General features: G+C 40.5%; 1 protein-coding gene across 1 annotated transcript; it reads left to right on the forward strand.

Moving 5' to 3' along the window:
• The first annotated feature begins 655 nt into the window (after positions 1 to 655).
• On the forward strand, positions 656 to 18323 carry LOC144206569 (metal cation symporter ZIP8-like). The gene is made up of 8 exons (XM_077731605.1): positions 656 to 904; positions 2330 to 2492; positions 9906 to 10075; positions 10140 to 10259; positions 13313 to 13468; positions 17521 to 17713; positions 17784 to 17968; positions 18177 to 18323. Exons 1-8 carry the CDS (start codon positions 656 to 658, stop codon positions 18321 to 18323), a joined length of 1383 nt encoding a protein of 460 aa, XP_077587731.1.
• Positions 18324 to 18609: the final 286 nt, after the last annotated feature.

Raw genomic sequence — 18609 nt, forward strand, 5'->3', positions numbered from 1 at the left:
TTTCTCTCTTTCTCTCTTGTATTCTTAAATCTTGTCTCATCTCATTTTCTGAACTGCATTATCCTCATTAGGGTCACGGGGGCTGCTGGAGCCAAACCCAGCTGTCTCCGGGCCAGAGGCAGGGGACAGACACCCTGAATCGGTGACCATTCACACTCACACTCATACCTAGGGATAATCAGCGTACCATGCATGTTTTTGGGACTGTGGGAGGAAACCTGAGTACCCGGAGGAAACCCATGCAGGCTTGGGGAAAACATGCAAACTCCACACAGGTGGATCGACCTGGACTTGAACCCAGGACCCCAGAGCCGTGAGGCCGACGCACTAACCACCCGCACCGTCGGGCCGCCCTATTTTTAAACCGAAGATTTTATAAAAATAAAAGACATTTTTTTATGTTTTTTAGTGCGAGTCCACCGTCTCGCCAGTAGGTGGGGACAGCTGACACTTAATTCTTGCCGCTTTCCTACTTCCAGCTTCCTAAGTGACAATTTGACCTCCTCTTCTATGCATTCCAAGTGGGGGCAGAAGAACACAGAAGAAAGCGCGTGCCTCACATCGGGAAAGTGTTGTCCTCTAATGCAGTGTGCGCGTGCGCGACCACCAAATCCTGCCGAACCTTCTAAGAATTTACTACTTGTCCTAGGAAAGCATGCGACACATGGCCGCTCTGATACCACTGCTTTTAGGGGCCCTGCTCCAGTTCGGAGAGGGTCACGCGCGGGCCCCTTCCACTAGCATGTCCCCCGGAGCGAGCCACGAGTTCCTGCGGGACATCGTGCGCTTTTTCGGCCACAACGAGTCCATCACGACGGGGAGCCTAGAGGAGCTTCTCCACATCTTGGCCGCTCGGAGGGACAGCGCAGTAACGGAACCAGGGAATCCGCTTCACGACCGCACGGTAAACCAGTGCGCGGGCCACACACACGTTAAAAAAATAATTTTAAAGACAAATTGCCTGGTTGAACACTCGAAACTGTCATAAAGTATGGGTGTGAGTGTGATGCGCTGTTCGTCTCCTTCTGCACTGCGATTGGCTAGCAAACAATTTAGGCTGCCCTCCGCTTACTATACTCAGAGTTGACTGAGATCGATTCCCGCAATCCAGCAACTCTCGCCACGGAAAGTGAATGAATAAAATATTGTGAGGCTGAATAAAACTAAATATTACAATGACTACAATAGCTCTATGTTTACATGATAAACATAATAACAAAACATACCCGAAAAATAATTGTATGTTTATCATTAAAAACAACTCTAACAAATAAATATATGTATAAATGTAAAAAAATGTATATATGTATATATGTATATATGTATATGTGTATATGTGTATATGTGTATATGTGTATATGTGTATATATGTATATATGTATATATGTATATATGTATATGTGTATATATATGTATATGTATGTATGAATGTGTGTATGTGTGTGTGTGTATGTGTGTACGTGTGTACGTGTGTACGTGTGTACGTGTGTGCGTGTGTATATATATATATATATATATATATATATATATATATATATATATATATATATATATATATATATATATATATATATATATATATATATATATATATATATATATATATATATATATATATATATATATATATATATATATATATATATATATATATATATATATATATATATATATATATATATATATATAAGCATACGAAATCTATCCGTGTTGAAACTCAGATGAACAAGAGGAAGCTATCAGAAAACAGAAAGCACACAAACACATTTAATAAACATCAAGTTAAGAATTCAAACAATAACCTTAACAACATTAATCAACAACAAATATTAATGTTTTATGATTTCTTTGGAATTACATTTTTTACCCATTTTATTTCTCGCAGCCACTTCTTACCTGTTTTCGACTAAGTTCCCCTTCTGCAGTGCTGGTTGATGGACGTTTTGAGAAAAAGCTATCCAAAAAGATTGCCTCTGACGACTTTTAATAATGCTGCAAAAATGCAAAAGACAAACATCGTCAAAGTTGCCAATCGCACAACTCATCAACACTTTTTCTGGATGTGTTTTTTCTACGAAGATGGAAAGTTTTGAAATTTCTCCAGCATTTTTTTTTATTTGTGCAGTTCGAATACCCGCTGAATTCTCCTCGGCCGCCTTTTCGTTGTATTCCTCCTTTAATGCCGACTGTCCCCATCCTTCGGCCCCTCCATTGAGAGTTTGTTTTTGTGCCCCTTGACCAACTCGTCAATGCCATAGAAGTAAAAATCAACTAACAATGCCGCACCAATGGCATCCTGTTTGTTGTGTGTACATATGTTGCTGTTTAGTGTCTCTCGGTGGAGCAGATTCTGACACGATGGGGTTTAGCCAACGTCAGCCATCTAAGTATGAGCCATCTGGAAACCGTTTGTCCAGCCATGTTGACCCAGGTGCTGGTGCCCTCCTGTCCCTACATCGCCCCCTCCGAGACGTCCCCACTACACTATTCGGGTCAGTCGCACAAACGACTCTTTTTCATATATCCACCCAGGGTGATCATCATACAGTGTAAAAAAATGTTGTTGGGGGAGGGGAGGTCTTTACTTAAAAATGCTAAATGTAAGGGAAAAAAGTCGGATTTTTGGCGGAATTTTATTGAGTAAAATTCAATACAGTGTTGGGATAGGCTCCAGCAACTCCTTGCATGATATGCTGTACAGAAGACAAATGAATGAATAAAATAAATTACATTCCTACTAAAACTTAATAGTCTGTGTGTGCACGCACTCTTGTTTGTAGTACAAAATTTTAAAAAAAGTTGTAACCACACTGTACCTAAAGGTATTTTTTGCATTTTTGGCCCATCTCGGTGCTTTTAATTCAGAAAAATAATTTCACGACAAAAAAACTTTACACTTACGAAATTAAATTCTTCCAGAACTTTTTTCGTAACTTGAAAATTTCGTAACAGGTAGTACTTTATATGTAAATTATCTAATTTGTTGCACTGTCCTCACACAACTGCTAAACAAACCCTTTAAAATTAGTCAGGGTCCCAATTTTGTATGAAATATATGAGAAACACAAAATCGAGAGGGATTTAGAAGAAAATTATTTATTAATGTCTTAAAATTATTATAAAGGTGAAAATGTGCCCTGCTTCGCTAAAATGGTTCCCACTGCGGGAAACGTAATACCAGTGTTTGTCCAGCAGATAGAAGCATCACATCAATCACATCACATCAATCACATCACATCAATCACATCAATCACATCACATCAATCACATCACATCAATCACATCACATCAATCACATCACATCAATCACATCACATCAATCACATCACATCAATCACATCACATCAATCACATCAATCACATCACATCAATCACATCACATCAATCACATCACATCAATCACATCACATCAATCACATCACATCAATCACATCACATCAATGATGTGATGTGATTGATGTGATGTGATTGATGTGATGTGATTGATGTGATGTGATTGATGTGATGTGATTGATGTGATGTGATTGATGTGATGTGATTGATGTGATGTGATGTGATGTGATGTGATTGATGTGATGTGATTGATGTGATGTGATTGATGTGATGTGATTGATGTGATGTGATTGATGTGATGTGATTGATGTGATGTGATTGATGTGATGTGATTGATGTGATGTGATTGATGTGATGTGATTGATGTGATTGATGTGATGTGATTGATGTGATGTGATTGATGTGATGTGATTGATGTGATGTGATTGATGTGATGTGATTGATGTGATGTGATTGATGTGATGTGATTGATGTGATGTGATTGATGTGATGTGATTGATGTGATGTGATTGATGTGATGTGATTGATGTGATGTGATGTGATTGATGTGATGTGATTGATGTGATGTGATTGATGTGATGTGATTGATGTGATGTGATTGATGTGATGTGATTGATGTGATGTGATTGATGTGATGTGATTGATGTGATGTGATTGATGTGATGTGATTGATGTGATGTGATTGATGTGATGTGATTGATGTGATGTGATTGATGTGATGTGATTGATGTGATGTGATTGATGTGATGTGATTGATGTGATGTGATTGATGTGATTGATGTGATGTGATTGATGTGATGTGATTGATGTGATGTGATTGATGTGATGTGATTGATGTGATGTGATTGATGTGATGTGATTGATGTGATGTGATTGATGTGATGTGATTGATGTGATGTGATTGATGTGATGTGATTGATGTGATGTGATTGATGTGATGTGATTGATGTGATGTGATTGATGTGATGTGATTGATGTGATTGATGTGATGTGATTGATGTGATGTGATTGATGTGATGTGATTGATGTGATGTGATTGATGTGATGTGATTGATGTGATGTGATTGATGTGATGTGATTGATGTGATGTGATTGATGTGATGTGATTGATGTGATGTGATTGATGTGATGTGATTGATGTGATGTGATTGATGTGATGTGATTGATGTGATGTGATTGATGTGATGTGATGTGATTGATGTGATGTGATTGATGTGATGTGATTGATGTGATGTGATTGATGTGATGTGATTGATGTGATGTGATTGATGTGATTGATGTGATGTGATTGATGTGATGTGATTGATGTGATGTGATTGATGTGATGTGATTGATGTGATGTGATTGATGTGATTGATGTGATGTGATTGATGTGATGTGATTGATGTGATGTGATTGATGTGATGTGATTGATGTGATTGATGTGATGTGATTGATGTGATGTGATTGATGTGATGTGATTGATGTGATGTGATTGATGTGATGTGATTGATGTGATGTGATTGATGTGATGTGATTGATGTGATGTGATTGATGTGATGTGATTGATGTGATGTGATTGATGTGATGTGATTGATGTGATGTGATTGATGTGATGTGATTGATGTGATGTGATTGATGTGATGTGATTGATGTGATGTGATTGATGTGATGTGATTGATGTGATGTGATTGATGTGATGTGATTGATGTGATCAATCACATCACATCAATCACATCACATCAATCACATCACATCAATCACATCACATCACATACGCATCATACGCAACTTCGGATAACGAAATTGGTGGTGATACTCCACAAAGTGTGTTTTCCCGGTAAAAAAAAAATACGTTCATTTTCTGAATCGATTAATCCCAACTAAGGTCGCAGGGGGTGCTAGAGCCTATCCCAGCTGACGGGCCAGAGGCGGCAGACAGCCTGAATCGCTGACCAGCCAATTGATTACAGGGCACGAGGAAACGGACAACAATTCACAATAACATTCATACCTAGGGTCAAATTAGCGTGTCCAATTAGCCAACCATGCATGTTTTTGGAATGTGGGAGGAAACCGGAGTAACCGGAGAAAAAACATGCAGGCAGGAGAACATGCAAACTTCACACAGGTGGACCGACCTGGATTTGAACCCAAAACCCCAGAGCTATGAGGCCGTCGCGCTAACCACTGAAGCCCTGTAGACAATAACTAAATACAAATTCATCCGTTCCCACTCTCTGAAAAAAACACCAGAAACAGGATATTACAATTATCTATCTAGTATTTATGATCTTCAATACTAAAATTATTCAATACAGACAGACATTAATAATAAACTTTAAATCTAACTTAATACACAGACACATATATATATATATATATATATATATATATATATATATATATATATATATATATATATATATATATATATATATATATATATATATATATATATATATATATATATATATATATATATATATATATATATATATATATATATATATATATATATATATATATATATATATATATATATATATATATATATATATATATATATATATATATATATATATATATATATATATATATATATATATGTGCATGTGTGTATGTATATGTATGAGGGGAATTAGTTCATACAGGACTCTTATCTATTTTCTTCATGAAAAAGCTTAAATGCTTGGTTATAAAAGCTGTGTCCCAGCATTTATCATCAGGGTTAGTGTTCTCAACTAAAGATTAAATTACACACCACACTGTAAAACCTTGGAATTATGTACATTGTACGTGTAATAAAACTACAGTATCTATACACTTGGTTGGTATTCCAGAATTGTGTCAGCATTTATTTAAAACACATGTTCTCATTTTATTTCCTGAACCGCTTTATCCAAACTAGAGTTGCAGGGGTGCTAGAGCCTATCCCAGCTGACTTCAGGTCAGAGGCAGGTAATACCCCAAATTGGTGGCCAGCCAATTGTAGAGCACGAGGAGACAAACAACCATTCATGCTCACACTAATACCTATGGGCAATTTAGAGTGTCCTGTCAGCCTACCATGCATTTCTTTGGAATGTGGGAGGAAACCAGATTACCCAGAGAAAACTCACACAGGCCCGGGGAGAACATGCAGACTCTACATAAGTCGATCAACCTGGATTTGAACACAGGTCCCCCACTGTGAGGCTGGCACGTTAACCACTCACCCACCGAGCTGCGCTTGGTTTTCAATACATTTGTTTTTAAAGTGTTTCTATCACAAATTTGCCTTTTTTCTTTTGCATATTGCAGCTCTAATTAAAGGCCCCCAAAACAGATTTTAATGATAAAATGATAGAATCTTGTCGAGTATGTAAAAATAAACAATCAAGATTCACTCAAATTCACAAGTATTAAAATTGTACAAAAAAATCATTGATGTAACTTTGCCATTGGCTTTCTTAAAAAACGACTCATCACTTGAGTGAGGCAGCCAGCAGAGGTCATATGTTTAATCACAAAAGGAGGACGTCTTATTGTTTTTCATCATGGTAAACAAGATTAAAAGTGGGAAAGTGGGTCCCGAAAACCTGGGATTTTACCGTACAAGTTCAAACCGAAGGCTGAAGCATCATAAAAACTGTGTTGTTTGGGTTTACATCCCTTTGAATAGGGCAAGTAGCCCAAGTGCAAACCATGTAACATCAGTCTATTTTATTGCAGTTTAGCCTTAAAAAAAAACCCAACTGATATTGACTGACTGACATGTCATTTGTCACTTGTTCATAGCATCCTTATGGAAAATATTTCAATATATAATAATCGGACATATGCTATGTCATCATCATTGACTCGACAAAAGCTAATTGTCATCATACCCGGAAACTGCATATGACGAAATTGGTAGTGCTTCTCCATAAAGTGCGTTTGCCCAGCAAAAGACCCAATTAGGTGATAATTTCAGACTCTTAATTTGGCATTCTGCCGTGATGGATACATCACATCACACCCCGGGCGGATCACTTACCTCACACTGTCTTTCACTTACCTTCAATCAGCCAGTAGGAGGCAGATCATCTCCCAACGTCTTTTCATGTTACCTCACCCTGAAGTTATTACACAGAAGGGATTGTGTGTCGTGTTGCCGCAAGTTTAGAGTCCTGGTGGATGTGGGGAAAACTGCCCTTAAGCCTATTTGTCTGGACTTTGTGAGACCTATAACGTCTGCCAGAGGGCAGCAGCTGGAACAGATTGTGACCAGGGTGGTATGTGTCCCTGATCATGTTCCTGGCTCTGCTGATGGGAGAGCTTATCCGTGATGTGGGACCCCAGGAATTTAATAGACTGGACCCTGTCTATACATACTCCATTTATGAGGAGTGTTTGTAAAAGTCCAGAATTATTTCTTTAGTTTTCGTGGTGTTCAGTGTGAGATTGTTCACCGAGCACCACGAAGACACTTTGTTGACCTCATCTCTGTAGGCCGACTCATCCCCTCCGGAGATGAGTTCGACCACAGTGGTGTCATTGGCAAATTTGATGATGGAGTTAGACTGGTGGGTTCGTGTACAGTTATATGAATACAGGGAGTACAGAAAAGGACTTTAATGCCTCTCTTCAGCTCTGCTCTGGCAGCACTGTAATGTACCTTGTCTCTTGACCTGAAGGTGGTGTTACGGCATTTGATGAGTGCCTATCTCCTTGGTCATCCAGGGTTTTTGGTTAGGAAAAACCTGTATCCGTTTGTTAACAGTGACGTTGTCCGTGCAGTTTTTGATGTAGAAAAGTACAGCTTCCGTGTAGTCCTGGAGGTTGTGGTGTTCGAAAAGTTCCCAGTTGGTGTGGGAAAAACAGTCCTGCAGCTGAGAAAGGGCATCCTCGGGCAAAGTTTTAATTATTTTTGGCCTTGTTAGCCTCCGCAGTGGAGTGTATGCGGGGGTGAGGGTTAGGCAGAGATGATCTGATCCAGCCAGGTGAGGGAGGGAAGTGGCTTTTTCAGCATGTTTGATATTAGAATAAACATGGTCTAGATTTTTTGTCTCCTCTTGTGTGACACTTCACGTACTGAATAAACTTAGGCAGAACAGTCTTTAAACGTGCTTTGTTGAAGTCACCAGCGACAATAAAGACTCCATCGGGGTGGTTAAGCTGCTGTTAGTTTACTGCCGTTAGCAGGAGGTTAAGTGCCATGCCAACGTTGGCATTCGGTGGGATATAAATCGCCATCACTATGTTAACCGTTAGCTCTATAGGTAAATAGAAGGGCCTGCACCATATCGCCAATAGATCTCAATCTGGGGAGCAGTGAGTGTTAATGATCCTACTGTTGCAACACCATTCATTGTGTATGAACACGCAAAGTCCCCGTCCTTTGCTTTCCCCTCTTAATTCTTTTAAACGATCGTTTCTAAAAAGCGTTTGGCTAGCTAGCGTTTGGCTAGCTAGCGATACCTCGGCGTCAGGGATTTGCGGGTGTAGCCGCCTTTCTGTGATGAGAATAATGTTGCAGTTCCTAACAAAGCTGTTGGTAGCAATCTGAAGTCCCAACTAATTAATTTTCTGTGTGACAGATCTTGCGGTGGTCAAAAAGATACTCAGAAGCCGTGCCGGTGTTGTTGCTGTCTTAGCTTAGCAGCTAGGCGCCACCGGCATCCGCACTTTTGCTTTCTTCCTCTTCCCTGCCTCAGACTCATTCATTTTGTGTGTGGTGGATCTTGTGGTGGTCAAAAAGATACTCAGAAGCAGTGCCGATGTTGTTGCTGTCTTAGTTTAGCAGCTAGGCCCGCCCGGAATCCGCACTTTTGCATTCTTTCTCTTCGCTGCCTCAGACTCATTCATTTTGTGTGTGGTGGATCTTGTGGTGGTCAAAAAGATACTCAGAAGCAGTGCTGGTGTTGTTGCTGTCTTAGTTTAGCAGCTAGGCCCGCCCGGCATCCGCACTTTTGCATTCTTTCTCTTCGCTGCCTCCGACGTACTCTGGGTGGGCTGACTATCCACGGAGAGCCCGGAGGTCTCGAGATGTTCTCGGGGATATCGTAGGTCCGTTAGTTGTCTTGAATTAATTAGACCAATATTAATACTAATTAAACCCATAATAATTTTTTTACCGGCTTCTACTTCCTTGCATGTGTCCAATTGTTAATGTTATCTGTCGGTCGGGCGGGGGAAAATAGAGGCTTGTGTTCATGTTGTTCCAACATGAACAACACGCATGAACCGTTTTCCAACAAAACGTTTGAATTTATTGGCAACAAAAACAACTAAAACGGCGCCCGCCACTTTGATGAAAATAAACGGATGAGGAAAGAGTGTGCAAAACCGCCATACTTTTGTGACGTCACTCAGCAGTAGCACTGTGATATTATTTGAAACAGTGAAATGGGATTAAAGGTGCTTTTTTTGCGCTTTTGGGTTTATTTTACAAAGAAAGGGATTATAGATTGTGGCTAAAATTAACCCCATCTATTGAATTCAGTAAAGTGCCCTCCCACGTGATTGTCTGCCTTTTAAAATTAAGGGTCCAAATGTGCTTAATGTAAATTCTTGCTATTTTTCAACTTGATTTTAATCAGGAGTGTATTTGTGTTTTTGTGGGTGTCCAGTTTGGGCTTGGGGCTTCCTTTCGGTGACACTGATCAACCTAGCGGCCCTGCTGGGCCTACTGCTGATTCCCTTCATTCACAAGTCGTACTTCCCCAAAGTCCTGACATATTTCATCGGGTTGGCCGTCGGCACGCTCTTCTCCAACGCAGTGCTGCAGCTGGTACCTGAGGTGAGATTGCCGTTAACTCGTGGTCAGGAGGGGGATGCAAATTTAACAGCAATGGTTGTGACAGGCGCTGGGCTTGGACCCCAAAACCGACAACTATGTGCACAATGCAGTGGGCATATTTGGGGGCTTCTACCTCCTCTTCCTAGTGGAGAGGATCCTCACCATGGCACTTCGCATTCATCAGGTGATTCCGCTCTACCCCCATACCTCCTCAATACAATCAAATAGTCAATAAACCAATCAATTGCTTTCAATTGCATCGTTGTTCCTTGTCCCAAACTTTGTTTTTCCTCTTCTTACTATTCTCCCTCCTTCCTTCACTCCTTATATCCTTGCATTCCTTCCATTTGCCCTTCATTTCCTTTCTGCCTTTATCTACCTGTCTTTCATACCTTACTTTTTTGTTCCTTTCTTCATTTCTTAAATTTCTTTTTTAAATTATATTTTCCTTTCTTCTTACCTCCAGTTCTCCTTTTCTTTCCTTTTTTTCTTTCCTCAGTTCCTTTCTTTCATCTTAAGTTCCTTCCATCTTGCATTTCCCTAATTTCTTAATTCATCCATCTTTCCTTTCCTTCTTTATTCATACCTTCTATCTTTCTTTTACGTATTCCTTCCTTCATTTCTTCTTTTATCATTCCTTTTGCTACTTTCCCACCTCCTCTTTCGGTTTTTTGCTTGATTTTTATATCTTTGGTTTAATTTTGTTAACTTTGTTAAGGCATCATAAATAAATCTGCTGTGCGTTACATCAAGAAGGAAGCAGCAAACATTTGGAAAATGTCAATGGTATGTTTTTCCAAGGACACTAATCAAGAGGTAACCACTAGGAATAAAAAAATCATCGTTAAGAAGGATCTCAGACTGTAGGGAGAAGATACCCCTGGATAAACAGCATTAGAACCAAAGCCAAAACCTTTTACGATAGCTTAGCTCCTTAAATCCTCAGCCTCGTACCAGTGCTGCTAGTGAGCCTTGTGGTTTTCTTGCAAGCAAGGTCTATTTTGATCGTTTAAGAAGTGGTATGGTCTACAAAATGATTCGGTGTATGGGGAAGCCTCCTCGGCAGAACAGCTAAACGCAACATTGAGGAAGAATTCCCTCACATAAATGAAGAGAATGTTTATATTCCAAAGCAAGTTTTAACATGGATGAGACTTGCCCTTTTTTGGAAGAGGATGTCTTCCTGGACATTTTCTCACAAGGATTATCATCTGGTATAGGACCACTGCTGGCTTCATGGTAAAGCCAACGTTAATTGATCATCCTCATGCTTTAAAATTCAACAAAGCCTTGATGCCGGTCTACTGGATGAGCAACAAGAAAGCCTTGCATCATGATAGTCCTTACAAAGGACTGGTTCTTAAACAGTTTCATCCTGAACATGCCCTTCAAGGTCCTCCTCCTGCCGGACTGTGCAAGACAACTTGAATTGAATTGAATGCCTTTATTGTCATTGGACAAGTGTAATGGACTTGAACTTGGACTAAAACTCCCATTAATCTTTTTGTTGCTGTTTTTTTTTGTACAGATTATATTTAGATAATAATACATTAGTCTTTTCATATGCTTATAACTAATATTTAAGAAATATACTTCATTTTAATTGTATTTGTGTACTTGTATTTTTGTATAGGCGCGAAAACATGAATGTTCACTTGTTCTTTCTTGTTATAACACACAGTAGATTCATTTATGCTGCAATGGCGTGCTATGCCTTTAGTATATGTAGCTGTATATCACTTTTCCAGTCACTGTCATCATCTCTCATTTTTTCTTGGGATCATTGGACTCATTTGATGCCTTAGATGGCCTAGGACACTAAAGAAGCATTTTCAACAATTACTCAAAATCCAAACAAAGCTGGAAAAGGCTTGGCAGAGTATTTCTCCACAGGTGACGTGGGCGATGGGAAATTCACTTGCAACAAAACAGGAGAAGGCAAGATGTCGTCCTTCTTAGCCATTCTTCTTCTATGGGGAAAATTTCTTCTTCAGCGCTGAGTGCCACCCAATCAGCACAGAAGAAGCAGAGCCATGACTTCTGCCATTTTTTATCCCGTTTTGTGCTTGCAGCTAGAATTCTGAAATTTCTATGTACATTTTTTTATACTTAATATAAAAACGTGATGTACTGAAACCGCAAAGTGGTGAAGGATGACAGTACCTAGTACATTTCTTAAAGATCCATACAAAAATTTAGTTCATGTCATCTCCAAGCAGAAGAACAAAGTAAAGTGAGAACATCAGCTGGGATAGGCTCCCCGACCCGAGTTGGATAAAGCTGTTCAGAAAATGAGATGAGTTATTCTCATAGAGACTCGGCGTGTGACAATATATTGAATTGTTGATGTGCCTCAATACTTTATAAGGTTATCAATCTGTTCCTGCCAAGAATCAATATATTGTTTTAAAACGGCATTACTATTTTTTTTAAAGAAACCAACAGGTTGCTGACAAAAATGTTTACTCACTGGCTGCCATTGACAACGCTAGACGTCAAATTCATTTTGAGTGACATTATTTTGTCCTTCCGAGTTGAAATGGATTAGACAGGTCATGTGCTGTCAATGACACTGAAACATTCATAGCCTTCCTGGATTTGGGTTCATTTACAGGTCACTTCCTGTTCATTATGAGTCACTTTCTCTTCATTTTGGAACTTTTCTAGCTGAGTAGCCTAAAAATGAAGAGGAGGTGATCACTGGAAATGCCCCAAAATAAATAGGAAGTGACTACAAATAAACAGGAAATAACATGAGATCCTGCAAAATGAAATCATTGGCTGACATTGACAGCCATTGACATCCAATCTGTTTGAAGTGACCATTCATTCTCTCCCACTCTACCAATTTAAGTGGACGTGATAAACTCATCAGTTGAAGGATGGCAAATAGTTTTGTATTGGAATGTAGCCAGAGGTTTCCTCCTCTAGTAGAGACCAAAGCAAATCTTCATAAGACAAATTTTCATACAATCTCTCTCGAGCGTTGAATTTTGTGTTTTGTCTTTAATTCCTTCAATTTTGTATGTTGCTGCGTTGCATTAAAATGTGAGATGTCTTTTATTTTGTTTTTTTTTCTTTGTTTTTTTTTGTTGCAAGATTGGCCATGATATTTGCTCATGAATTGTGGTCAAATTTTAAACTTGTTGCAATTTGATGCAACTTTTTGGAATCTTTATTTGCGACTGTTTTGCTCTTTCTCATGTGGCTGTCATCACTCCTTTCTTTTGTCACCAGCACGATCCGCCTTCGCATTGTATCTCAGTCGACGACCCGCTGTCCAATGGCGAGAAGAAGGACTCCAGGCTGGTTTTGACCAATGTCAGCAGTGTCAGCGTGGCCGAGGGCAGCAGTGTCAGCTCACAACACACTGACAACGTCAATCCTGACCAGGTTAGAAACCTGAACAGTGTTCAGATCAATACACAACTGAGTGAAAAAACAAAATTCTTGGCCATGTACTGTTGAGAAGTGTCTATACCTCCCTAGTATTATTATTTTAATAGTTGATAAACACTGATTGCTTCTGCTATGAGTCAACTCATCGATATACATAAATAAATCCCAGAGTATTTTTGAGAGTTTAGCTGAAAATTTGTAGTAGAACCAAAAATTATGATTTGAGAAAAATAGGACTTAATAGAATACTACTAACTATGCAACTTTATGATTGTTTTCCAAAGCCAAATTAGTTGTTTGCAAATATCTTGTATTTGTGATTCATTACGAATCTGATCATCTGCTTTCATCAAGGACAAGTAAGAACACAAATATGAAGGTATTTAAAGTTTTTGTCTCATATTTTCATTTCCAAAGATTAAATTAAAACTGAAAAAAAGTTATTGGCAGGCAGCCAATTCAGGGTGCGCCCTGCCTACTGCCCGTAGTTGTCTGGATAAGGTCCAGCAACCCACACAACGTTTGAGAGGATAAGCGGTATAGAAAACGAATAAAGGTTGGCCTGGTGGGGCAAGTGGTTGATGCGTCGGCCTCACAGCTCTGGAGTCTTGGGTTCAAGTTCAGGTCCTCAGCCTGTGTGGAGTTTGCATGTTCTGCGTGCGTTTCCTCCAGGTATTCCGGTTTCCTCCCACATTCCAAAAACATGAATGGTAGACTGATTGGACACACTAAATTACCCCTAGGTATGGGTGTGAGTATGCATGGTTGTCCGTCTCCTTGTGCTCTGCGATCAGCTGGCCACTGATTCAGGGTGTCCCCCGCCTCTGGCCCGGAGACAGCTGGGATAGGCTACTTAGACCCAAATGAGGATAAAGTGGTTCAGAAAATGAAATGAATCCTTGAAAAATAAATAAAAAATAGCATGTTAAGTTTTTCTTTTTAATTTTACTTATTTGCTTACTTTTTAAAACAAAAAATAAGAGAATATCTACTATTAAAAAGCTAAAGAAAAAGGGTTTTATTTGTATTTTTTAATTTTAGCTGAACAATGTTCAAAAGGAATCACTACACAGAGTTACTGCACAGAGTAACATCACAAAGCAATTGGTTGGCCATCCATTCAGGGTGTCCTTTGCCTGGTGGTTCTAGTTAGTTGGGATAGGCTCCAGCACCCTCCGTGACCCTTGAGGATAAGCAGCTCAGAAAATGAATGGAAGTAATAAAACAATTCAATCTAAATACAAATTACACTTTTTTATATTGGATTTGACTGTTGGTGGTGTAGAGGTTCACTTGCCTGACTTCGGTGAAGACATCCGTGGGCTTGATTCCCGCTGGTGGTGGTATGATTGTGAGTGCGGAAGGTTGTTTGTCTCTCTGCCTTTCGCCTGAAGTGAGCTGGGATAGGCCCCGGCAAACCCCTGTAACCCATACGAGGGTGAATTATGTCATACAATTAAATGCAGTATTACTTTATTTCAAAAACAACAAGAAAAAAATGTATTGGATCTTGTCTCTTAGAAAAAAGTGCTTCCATTATAAGGCTTACAACAGATAACGCTAGCAGCTAACGTCAGAGCTTCAACTCAGCTCTACTCGATAATAGTGTTAGTTAGCTGCTAATGTCATACAACAATCTTTACAGGGTGACTACTAAGCAGAGAAGGTGACAGTAGGGGAGAGTATATTTCGCTGTGAGTGTGCTTATATTTTCAGTCCACTTGCATTGTGTGTAATAGTTCCATTGTGGTCATTTTGCGTTCGTATTGCAACAAGCTTTGGTATGTGGTTGTTACATCCCTGTATGGTTACACAAACTATTCGAGTGCACAAACCTGACTCTGAATATCACGCTATTAATGGCATATGATCTCATCTTATCTTCTTCCGCTTATCCGAGATTGGCTCACAGGTGCAGCAGCTTCAGCAGGGAAGCCCATACTTCCCTCTCCCCAGCCACTTCATCCAGCTCTTCCAGGAGGATCCCAAGGTGTTCCCGGGCCAGCCGTGAGAAATAGTATCTCCAGCACGTCCTAGGTTGGCCCCGTGGCCTCCTCTTGGTGGAATGTGCCCGGAAACACCTCACCAAGGAAGTCTCCAAGGGGCATCCTAATCAGATGCCCGAGCCAACTAATCTGACCCATCTCGATCCGGAGGAAAAGCGACTTCGAACCACGTGGCCGACCTACGACGCGTTCGGAAGACTATCTCTCATGGCTGGCCCAGGAACACCTTGGGATCCTCCTGGAAGAGTTGGATGAAGTGGCTGGGGAGATGGAAGTCTGCTGTCCCTGCTAAAGCTGCTGGGCCCACGACACGACTTCAGGTAAGCGGAAGATGAGATGAGTTGGACTAAGAGGTTATAAATGTGCTTGTTCAAAAGTGCATATGTAAAACATTAAAACAGTATAAATAATTAAAAAATGGCGGCCCAGTGGCGTGAGTGGTTAGCTCAGCGGCCTCACTGCTCTAGGGACCTGGGTTCAAATCTAGGTCGGTCCACTTGTATGGAGTTTGCATGTTCCCCCCGAGCCTGCGTAGGGTTTGTCCAGGTACTCCGCTTTCCTCCCACATTCCAAAGACATGCATGGTAGGCTGATTGGACAATCCAAATTGCCCCTTGATATGAGTCTGAGAGTGAATGGCTGTCCGTCTCCTCATGCCCTCCGCACTGACTGAGGGGAAAATGATCCACTTCACCACTGGGTAGCTTTTAAATAAACATCTAATTACACACTTAAGTTTCTCTTTTGATGAAATATGTGATTGCCCCACCTCTCCGTAGACCAGTGCTTCTCAATTATTTTCTGTTAGCCACCCCCCCCCCCCCCCTAGCAAGAAGAAAACTATTCGCCCCCCCCCCCCCACTTCCCACCGTGACTATAAACAAAATCATTTCATAAAATTGTTATAAGTACAACATTTTATCCTTATTAACATATTAAAGAAAATGAAAAAAAGAAAGAAATATAGTCAAACTTACAAAGAATAACTTTATTAAATCTTGTTTTAAGTCTGCAACAGAAAAGATTTTAAGTGCATCAATGCCTGAAATAAAAAATAAATGAGAGCGCCACTGCCAGCTACTGTAGTGGATGCGCAATTACACTTTATACTAGTACGGCCAAATAAAATCCTGTTCCCCAGGGTTAGAAGCCCCCCCCCCCCCCCCCCCCCACAGGTATTGCACCACAACCCCCCACCCCCAGGGGGGGCGCGCCCCACTATTTGAGAAGCACTGCCGTAGACTATAATGAAGGCTAAATTAGTAATTAGTCTATCTGTGGTAGCTCTTCTGTGAACTCCACACCTGAAAAAGAGGCTAATGACACGAAACAACTTGCAGAGGGCAGATCAAAGGTTGTCGACTTTTAGTTTTCAAGTCAGGTCTGGAATTGACCAAAGTGTAGGAGTCACTTCGGGCTACACGGATCTGCAGTGCACTTTGTCCAGCACCTAATATCTAATCACGTAGAGAGCACTGTTGATCTTATCAAGTAACATAGTCAGTAATAATTTGTTTGCTGATCTGAAAGGCACGTAGCGACTGGACGACCACACGTTGGACTGTGTCACATTGTCAAAAACATTTAAAAGAGAGAGAGAGAGGAAAAGTCCTTGACGTGGAGGTCATGGTTAATGTTTAACAGGACTGTAAGCAAAACCCATGGGCCTCCTGCCCTCTCCTGGTCAAAAGCGAGACTGTCTGGCCCCAGCACAAAAGAAAAGATGCTTTGTGTGGAAAAAGACACCCTTGTCAGAAAGCATCCCTTCTCACTTTGCCATTAACATTCCTGTTGGTGAACCTCCTCAAAAAGAAACAAAAGACAAAAAAACGCTTTCACTACTTCTATCAAACAAAGACTGAAAGGTTTGAATCGATCAGAATGAAAATGGAAGAAGAATTAATGAAAATGCTAATCAGGACCTAAAACACAAAGTTAACATTATTGGCCTCTCAGGCCCTGACGGTCCACCACTGGTATGATCAAAGTATGAAATAACGAGTGTGATTGCAAATTTATGACAGTTTTTTGCCTTGGCAGGTTGGTCAGGCTTGCTGCCTGACTGGCAGGCGTTTGTCAAGCGTCAAGACTGTAGCATGGATGATCACGCTGAGCGACGCCGTTCACAACTTCATCGATGGACTGGCCATCGGCGCCTCCTTCACCGTGTCGCCGCTTGCCGGCTTTAGCACCTCTATTGCCATCGTCTGTGAAGAGTTTCCCCACGAGCTTGGTAAACACAGTACTTGTATTTGCCAGCGACTTTGATTTCTGGCTATATATTAATGCGGGTGCCGCCGTAGGTGACTTTGTGATACTGCTGAATTCGGGCATGAGCGTCCCACAAGCTGTCTTCTTCAACCTCCTGTCGGCGATGACGTGCTACGTGGGGCTGGTGCTGGGTGTGCTGGTGGGCAGTAACTTCGCCCCCAACCCCATCTTCGCTGTGGCCGGCGGCATGTTCCTCTATATCGCGTTGGCCGACATGGTGGGTCTGGTAGACGTGCCCACTTTTTATCTTACCGCTTGCTTTGTGATTTGTTATGTTTGTTTTTTTGGATGCGTGCTATTCATTTTTAATTAGATGAATTAGTTTTGAAGTAATGAAAAGACTTCATGACCTCCAAATCATCACCGTCAAAATAAGAGCTGCTTAAGACTGTCAGTGGGATGATAATAATTGCTTTTCTGCTCAGTTACCAGAGATGTACGCCATCTCCCAACAACAAGAGGGCACACGGGCCAAGGCACTCTTCTTCCTGATTCAGAATGCTGGGCTCCTCAGTGGCTTTGCAGTTATCCTGCTCATCACCGTGTTCGCTGGAGACATCAACTTTGGATAAGAACCCTGCAACAGAACCTTTGTCTTCTACATTTCAAAAATGTTTTGTACGAACAAAAGTTCACACAAACACAAAATGCAACCGTTGCTGGGTGCTGAATTGTACACTTTTATTCGTTACCTCTGATTTTCTTTGTTTTTTTTTGTCCTTGCAATTTTAATCAAACTGAATTTTAGGAAGGAATTATGTTTAATTTTATTTTATGATGGAGAAGGTTTTATATTGCTTTGTTCAGGGTTTACGTGGGTCTCATGGAGAAAAAAAGTGACTGTGTAAATCTGACTCA

Source organism: Stigmatopora nigra, chromosome 13 (genome assembly GCF_051989575.1).
Source record: "Stigmatopora nigra isolate UIUO_SnigA chromosome 13, RoL_Snig_1.1, whole genome shotgun sequence".
Lineage (NCBI taxonomy): Eukaryota > Metazoa > Chordata > Actinopteri > Syngnathiformes > Syngnathidae > Stigmatopora > Stigmatopora nigra.

Bases quoted from the DNA above. Each gene is read 5' to 3' on its own strand.
- LOC144206569 (XM_077731605.1), top strand. From the start codon at position 656: ATGCGACACATGGCCGCTCTGATACCACTGCTTTTAGGGGCCCTGCTC. The intron at 905-2,329 runs GTAAACCAGTGC...GTTGCTGTTTAG, and splicing joins ATCCGCTTCACGACCGCACG to TGTCTCTCGGTGGAGCAGAT. The intron at 17,714-17,783 runs GTAAACACAGTA...GTGCCGCCGTAG, and splicing joins AGAGTTTCCCCACGAGCTTG to GTGACTTTGTGATACTGCTG.